We start from the raw sequence: 8,822 nt of genomic DNA, 5'->3' as shown, positions 1-8,822 counted from the left end.
TTTAGCAGCCATGCAAACGCTATGCCGCCTCCCACTGGGAGTGTATTTTAGCTTATCAGAAGTGCGAACGAAACGATCGCAGAGCGGCGGCAAAGTTATTTTGTGCAGTTTCAGAGTAGCTCAAAACCTACTCAGTGCTTGCGATCACTTCAGACTGTTCAGTTCCTGTTTTGACGTCACAAACACGCCCTGCATTTGCCCAGCCACGCCTGCATTTTTTCTGCCACGCCTACGTTTTTCTGAACACTCCCTGAAAACGGTCAGTTGACACCCAGAAACGCCCACTTCATGTCAATCACTCTGCGGCCACCAGTGTGACTGAAAAGCTTTGCTAGACCCTGTGTGAAACGACATAATTTGTTGTAATCGTACATCGCGTGTGCGCATTGCACTGCATACGCATGCACAGAAGTGCCTTTTTTTTAGCCTCATCGCTGCACAGTGAACGAATGCAGCTAGCGAACAACTCGGAATGACCACCATGGTCTTATACTGTGAGCATTTTCCGTTAGTTTTGATTATTACTGAAAATACACTTTTTGAACTTTAATTCACTTTGATACATTTGGTTCAAATGACCTTTATTATCACCTCGATAAAAAGGGATAATTTTCACATGAATAATCTGATTAATAATACATCTGCCCTTATATCTCATCTGCCCCACCTGCAGTGCAACATGGGTTTGCCAGAGTGCAAATCTGCTTATTTGTTATGGTTTGCTTCCAAATATGAATCAGACCCATTATTTTGTGTGTTATACCCATTTTAACAAAGCATATGTGTGAATAAGCTACTTGAAAATGACTAACTGATTTCTCAATTTTTTCCTTTTGAAATATTATATTTGTTTTCAGTCTGTTATCTTGTTCTAGCTCAGAAACTGTTCCCCTTTCAAAAAAGTCTTGTACTGTTCTCTCTCTTTAGATTATAACAGATGTCAGTGTGAACTATCAGCCAGACGCAGTGTCCTTAAATCCCTCCCATAATTTGGCAATCTTTATTTGAGCTCAGATTTCATTGCCCTTAATGCTGCAAGCACTCTATATAAACAGTCCCCAAGAAACCGAAGAGCAACAAGCTTTGAGTCTTCCCATCCTAGAGCAAGAATCTTTAACAGACAGAAACAGTTAGCATATAAAGTGCCGATTGCTGTATGCTGAAAAGATTTTATCTTATGGAACATAAATCACATTTAAACCACATCAGAGAACCCAACACAGAAGGTAAAGTACAGACTCATAAATAAATGTATGTGTTGTTTAAAAGTTTCCTGCATCTTTATATGTTTCAAATTACTTTGCTTCTTAAATATATGTGTGTTCATTAAGTTAATTTGCAAGACTTTTAAGTTTTTATGCTTTCCTATGTTTTTCCATCCTAAAACCATCTGTGTACTGTACAACTCACACAGGCCCAGCAATGCCACTGTTCTTTGGAAAAAAATGCAGTCTGTTCTGACTGTGCTGCTTTGTAATTAAATATAATTGTTTCTGTTCTTTTTTTTTTGTCTCTTAGGTACAGTTTAGCTGAATTTTGTGCTGCTCTTGATACTAGTGTTGTTGGAATTTGCACCATGGCATCTGTTCCATCAGCTGGTTGCCTGTTAGCAAAAAATCAGTTCTACAGAGGTAAAAAGCTAAATGATAAATGTGTTTTTTAGAGTTTCTCCAGATAAATCTACAACTTCTATTTTGTTCAAATTGTGCGAATGTTTTTGTTATACAGTTATTCCATAACTACTAATATCTTTTATTTGCAGCAAGGCTAAATTCAGAGTCTAGTATTTGCTCCAGTAGTTCAGACTCCGGAATCCCAACGGATCTGGAGAAATCTCATCAAGGTATAGCATGTGTTTAATGTGATTATATAATGAGCTATGTAATAAGCTATATAATAGTTTTATATCTTGCCCATTAGATATATGCAGTCAGATTTCTGCAAATTGATTAAGTTTCAGGTCAAACTTGGGTGCAATTCTGCTAATTTAAGTAAATACATTGCTTAATATTTTTGAATTCTGTGTTTTTCATCCAAATTTCTATATAATAAGTCAGATATGTTTAGCTGTCTTGTTCCTAGATACAAGAAAAAGCTATTCTTTTGATTTAGTTGTGTTGTGTTGTGGATTCAGCACAGAGTACTGTGTCAAGGCCATTGGCAATATATACAGTGTAGACAATTCAGACTGGTAATACAAAGAGATCACTGGGGAAAAAAAACAACACATTACTGCAATTTGTAAGTAATATTTACAGGAAGGCAAGTCAATACAAGCCAATAAAGTAAATTGCTATGTACTATATGATATTGATATGGACATATAATTATCACCACAGGACATTGATGGGCCATATTGCTGTACATTTATAAAATAAATATTAAGTACATCTACCAAGCAATTCTTTTATAGCTACTCTCTCTCATTACATGAAAATAGCCATGGCAAGCTGGTAGCAAATCTATCCACGTGGGAAATGTATGACGCTGATCTGGCTTGGTATTATTTTGTAGGTTTGCCTGATATGGTTGAAAAATGCTGGTGGCTAAAAAACTTTTTTCACTGTGAGCAAGTCCCTGTGTCATCTGTGAGCATTGTCATGGCTGCTCAGAAGTAAGTCTGGGGTGGGGTAGTTGGTTTTGTAAAATGTGTACATGTAGGAAATATATTTTTAAAACACAGAGTGAAATCTCCATTATCTGATGAATAATGCCTCTGTTTTACCGTTCATACTTGGCCCTAACAATGTAAGACAGTAGTTCTAACTAGTACACTTATACCCCTTTTCCACTAGTAGCATGGGTCTCAGCCGTGTCGCCTGACACGGCTGCGACCCGTGCTACAGCCCCCTTTCAGACAGCACTCCCCAACCCGGCATATTGCCGGGTTGGTGACGCTGCTAGTGATGCGACAGGGGCGGCGCTGGGAGAGCACATGATCTCCCAGCGTCACCCTCCCATACACTGTGAACGGGAGCCGTGTCGAGCGACACGGCTCCCGTTCACACTAGACAGCTAGCCGGGTTGAACATGTGTTCAACCCGGATAGCTACCCGGGTAGGATTCCCGGATCACTTGATCCGGGAATTTGCAGGGGGACCCTTTTCCACTAGGGAAAAACACGGGTAAATGCGCGCCCCCGCGCATTTACCCGTGTTTTAAGGAGCTAGTGGAAAAGGGGTATCACTGATTGTAGCTTGTTAGCATTAGTGCCTATGAATGTGTGCCTGAGACTATGGAGTCTATGTACCAAACACTTGGAGAGAGATAAAGTGGATGGAGATAAGGTGCCAGCCAGTCAGCTCCTAACTGCCACGTTACAGGATGTGTTTGAAAAATGACAGCTAGGAGCTGGTTGGTTGGTACTTTGTGGTCTGCTTACTAAGCCTTGGATGGAGATAAAGTAGCAGCCAATCAGCTCCTAACTGAAGTCTTGGTTTGAAAAATTAAAGTTTGGAGCATATTGGCTGGTACTTTATCTCCGTCCACTTTATTTCCATCCAAGGCTTAGTAAATAGACCCATCGCTGTCCACTTTATCTCTCTCCAAGTCTTAGTGTATTGATGCCTATGTGCTGTAATAACAGTGCTCTGTGTATTAGGAACACAGCTGCCAGGTTTAACTATTTTAAAGTAGTATAATGGATATCACCTTAATACCTTGAGTTATGTCGCCATCATATCAAAAATGAGTCCATAAAATACATTTTTAGAATTTAACCAAGAAGCTTTAGAAAATGAATTTGACTTCTCCTGACCAAAGAAGACACAATTCTAAAACTGTAGTCAGATAGAGAACAAGATAAACAATTGCATCTTCTGTCATGAAAGTAGCAAAGTAGTAAAACATCAAAATATCATTCTATACTAAACGGAAAGCCTCTCCAGAAGCTAAAGGGTTAAAGTGACATACAAATATAAATGCATTATAAACAATGTAATGTAGGAGTAGGCGAGGACTCCATCCATTTATTTCAATGCAGATCTGCCAATATTTGAGTGAAGAGCTAATTTGTCATTTTGAGCATATAACATAATACCTATATGTACAGATTACAGTAATTATCACTATAGATTTATTCCTGTGCATTGTTCTTGCCAGGAGAGCTTTCATTGTACTGTAAATCTATTTTGCCAGTTTACCATTTATTATTCCGCAGATACTGTACATCCCGCTTAATAAAAGTATTTCTATAAGGCATTAGCTCCAGTTAAATATAATTATATATTTAAATACAACGAATGTTAGTTAAATATAATTGGAATTTGTGTTTGTTTTCGTGTGTATGTAATATGTTCATTTGGCTATGAAGCCATTCTTCTAAATTAACTTTTTAATTGCAAATATTACTGTTGCAATTTGTGCATATGCAGCTAGTGTTTGCTTATCGCAAGACCTCTTTATAGACAGTTGCACAGTGATGTAAATGACATGCGAAAAAATTACACTATTATAAGCCTGGTCTGGGTGACATATCTGCCAGGAAAGCTAGTACCCTGAAAGGAACTAAACAGAGGGTATATTATAATGAGCATTTAATATCACAGTACCATAAATGAAGGAATAAAAATAAATGTTTTTCTTTAATAGGAACCACAGCTGATTGTCTCTGTCTACAAATGTTATTGCAAGAAAATAACCCTGGCTTGCTTCAGTGGATACCAATGGAGAAATTTACCAGCTACAGTATATTATCTGGAGACAATCAACTCTGCATATGAGAAGATAATTAATTATATTCTCTTTTACCCAAACATGTCAACCTAATCATTTTTATTTCAATCAAAATGTTTAATCAGACTAAAAATATTGTATTTTTGCCTGATTAATCAGACTGAACATCATCAGATTTACATTTGGAGTTGGGGCAGATTACTCATACCCAGCAATTGGGATGCAACTGCAATTAGATTAAAATAGTAACAATGGTATTAAGTCTGCATCGCAGAACAAATTATATTGCCAAACAATATACCTATTATTCAATAGTAATTCATTGTTATCCTATTTGAAATATAATATTTTAATTGAGCACGCGGCTATTATGTCCAGTATAATTATGATACGAATGTGTGCAAAAGACAATAGGGGTCATTCCGAGTTGATCTTGCCGTGCCAAATTTAGATTAGTTATAATCAGGCACTGAGACATGCAGGGGGATGCCCAGCACAGGGCTAGTCTGCCCTGCATGTCAGTACCACCCTCCCCCCCCCCTCCACAGAAGTGCTAAAGTATCGCACAGGGGCGATGCTTTTGCATTTCAGGAGTATCTCCAGGCCAGCGCAGCTCCTGCGGCTGGCCGGGAGAACCTCTTCGCTGCCCGGGTCATAGCGGCTGCGTGAGACGTCGCGCAGCTGGCGAGGCCCGCCTCCCCCAATGGTCCAGCCACACCTGCGTTGGCTGGACCGCGCCCCCTAAATGCCCCTCCCGCCCCCTCCCACCCAGCGACTGCCTCTGCCTGTCAATCAGGCAGAGGCGATCGCTAGGTAACGACGGCCTTCGGCCGTCTGGCATGCGCCGGCACACTGCGGCGTTGGCGCATGCACAGTTCTGACCCGATCGCACCGCTGCAAAAAAATGCAGCGTGCAATTGGGTCAGAATGACCCCCTATATGATATGCACCTTTTAGTACCTTAGTTGTTTCATGTTTGCACTATATTATTATTGTAGTTTATGAGAATACATGCACATCATCAATTGTCATTCAGAAACAAGTTCCAGAAATACTGTATAATAAAACCACACAGTGATAATGTTTTCAGAACCATTACTATATCACATAAATAGAATAGGATTTAGAGTTGACACTACATTTTAAGTTTAGTGTTTAGAACTCTTGTTATAGGGTGGTATTCACACTGAGCAAATACAGCATATACATAGTTCGATTCTCAGTTATTAGACTTTAAAGTTTGCTGCGGAACAAAATTCTTGGATAATATAACTGTTCTTTGACTCCGATACAGATGCGCAATGTTTAAGTATAAGATTGTACACATTTCACAATACTATTTTTGCACTCTGTATTTTGCTGCATTTATATTTCTAAGGGCCTGATTCAGTTGTGAACACTAATAGCACTTCTGTGTGAAAACATGCAAAATGTGCAGGAGGCGTCTTGTATAAGAAGATGCCCGCTGTCAGCTTCTCTGATCTGCTGCTATGTCCGAAGATGCAGCATCAGATCAACTGCGCAAACTTTCTTGGCAGTACTTTTTCTCTGGAAAAATAGGTTCAGGAATGGGTCTGGGGGTGGCGCTATAAAAAAAAGAGATAGATAGATAGATAGATAGATAGATAGATAGATAGATAGATAGGTAGGTAGGTAGATAGATAGATAGATAGATAGATAGATAGATAGATAGATAGATAGATAGATAGATAGATAGATAGATATTCATGATTAAATAAAACTTAGTTAGATTAGATAGATAGTTTTTAGAAAAGAAGGCACTCAAAATGGACTGTAAAATAAAAATTATCTTATGGAAATACATTTTGGCCCAAGACAGGTTCAGGATCCCAGTTCCTGATTATGTAATATTTAACAAGAGGTTCAGGAACCGAGTTCTTGCTAGTTCCTGCTGAAAAATAGCACTGTCGCTGGGCCATCAGACATCTGAGTAACCCTTAGATTACTCAGGTTGTCTGGAACACTATACTGCCAGGGCCAATGAAACTACATCCCAGGACACAGCTACAAGCTTCGGCACACCCAGAAAATGGGGCCAACAAGCCTTCCTTTTCTGGAACGTTTTCTGTTGCGGCCCCCAAATACCATCAGTATGTAAATCATGCTGCATCTTTTGAAGTGGTTCAGCTTTTGGAGCACTGCACAGAACCAGATCTCCACCAGATTAAAAAAAAATCAGAAATTGGCATGACCATCGAATTACCATCCATCTCTGAATAAGCGCCTAAGAACAGATATGGGATGGCAACAGCCAATTCAATCTGCAATATGGTGTGGCTAGGGTAGGACTGGGAAATGTTTGATAATTTCACTGGTAGAAAGTACCACATTTTGTGGCTAAATATGGAATGAGACAATTGCATCAACACCATTTAAAACATAAACTTCAGCATAGTGTAAAACCTTAAACTGAGACACAACTTTGATTGACTGTGAACCCATACAGTATGTAATATGATGTATATTTTCTTGCAGAGTCTATGCTTAGATTTAAAAGTCTGTTATTGTTTTATTATATCCATATTTTTCATGGGTAAATGGTTCAATGCTACATGTTTTTATATGGTGTTTGTATTTTGTACAGATATATTTGTAAAAAAAATAATAAAATAAAATATTGTTATTATTTTGGTATTGGGTGATTTTCTTCAGGAATAACCAGTGTATACAGCTGCATTAACATTATCGCCACCCTCAAATGTTAATTCTGTAGTTACATTTTAAAGCACTAATTTGTTCTATTTATATGGCAGGGCCAGGGAAGTAGGAAATTGCCCTGTTAGATTTGTCAGGCAGGGATATAATTGTGATTGTAGCCTGAGAAAAATGATTGATCAATATGCAAATAACTCTCAATGGACAAAAATCAACTTCTTCATCCCAAGGTCTCTGCACCTGGTCCTACTAAACCCTGACAGTGCAACAGACTATCTAGTACAAATACATAAAATGACACACAAATGTACCAAGTACACAGGGTTTGTCACTGGATTTATATTTTACAAAACATTTATCGTAGTGAGCCATGCTGTATTTTTTTTTCTTGGTTTTTATTGTGTTACCAAAACTATCATCTTATACAAGTGTTTATTTTGTTTATTTGGAAAATGAGTATGCATTTGATTTGTATGGTAGCAAAAAATGTAAATTTGATTTAAAAAATACAAAAAAACTGAGCTGTTTTGTTACATATGTTCTACAATTGTACAGTGGCTTACTCCCTAAAACATCAACATATTTGTCTGTATTAATGACACATACAGAGAATGTTACAGACAGTATTATATTGCAAACCAGTAGGAACTTAAAGTAAATTATAATTCATTATTTCTCTGCAGATTCTTTTCATTAAAAATTGAAAAATGCTACTTGCATAAGTATTGAACCCAAGCAGACAAGTGTTTAGTAGAACCATCTTTAGCTGCAGTGACAGCTTTACGTCTGTTGGGGTAAATTTATTAAATCTTTGGAAACTTGGAGCTTTCACAGTACATGGGTGGCATACTTACGCAAGCATCATTTTTCAGTTTTTCATTTAAAGAAAATTCTGCAGAATATGTCAATAATTAAACAAAAAATAAAGTGATTTGTATGGCTCAATCTAATGTGTGTCATAAAAACTTTATAGGTGGTCGAATACTTTAGCAAGGTTCTGTACTTATCTTACCGTCTATTATACTACAGTGTATTACAGTATATGGGCTATAAATAGACAATTTCTTTTTATTTTAAGTATGTCACTCAATGTTCTAAAGTATCACAACATGTCATATTTTCCACTTTGGTTCTGTTTGTGTATAATCTTAGCTGTCTTTTCTCATCATCAGAAATAACCCAACAATCAGCATTACATAAGAACATATATTTCAAATAATACTACAATATGTGATTACTGACATTGTGGCAAAATATACAATTAAATCAGAATGAAGTACAATGTAGAGAAGAACCCTTTGAGTCCAAAGTACTGTTTAACTCAACAGGTCCAAAGCCAACCTGATACACAGCACCAGGGCATGGTAAACCATACAAACAAATGGACCATTAAACATACTGAATGCAAATGATTGCAATAAAGACATGGAGAGAAAAATCCACACTTAACTTACAGTATACCCCTTTCATAC

At 37.6% G+C, this 8,822-nt stretch overlaps 1 protein-coding gene across 1 annotated transcript; it reads left to right on the top strand.

Annotated features, from left to right (window-relative positions):
- Positions 1-1,062: 1,062 nt before the first annotated feature.
- Positions 1,063-7,321, top strand: PPDPFL (pancreatic progenitor cell differentiation and proliferation factor like). The gene is made up of 5 exons (XM_063923703.1): positions 1,063-1,226; positions 1,519-1,631; positions 1,763-1,843; positions 2,515-2,614; positions 4,591-7,321. Exons 2-5 carry the CDS (start codon positions 1,577-1,579, stop codon positions 4,601-4,603), a joined length of 249 nt encoding a protein of 82 aa, XP_063779773.1. The 5' UTR covers positions 1,063-1,226; positions 1,519-1,576; the 3' UTR covers positions 4,604-7,321.
- The last annotated feature ends 1,501 nt before the right edge of the window (positions 7,322-8,822 follow it).

This window comes from Pseudophryne corroboree, chromosome 5 (genome assembly GCF_028390025.1).
Source record: "Pseudophryne corroboree isolate aPseCor3 chromosome 5, aPseCor3.hap2, whole genome shotgun sequence".
Taxonomy (NCBI): Eukaryota; Metazoa; Chordata; class Amphibia; order Anura; family Myobatrachidae; genus Pseudophryne; species Pseudophryne corroboree.
The sequence above is the reverse complement of the archived record's forward strand: the minus strand, read 5'-3'. Positions and strand labels throughout refer to the sequence as shown.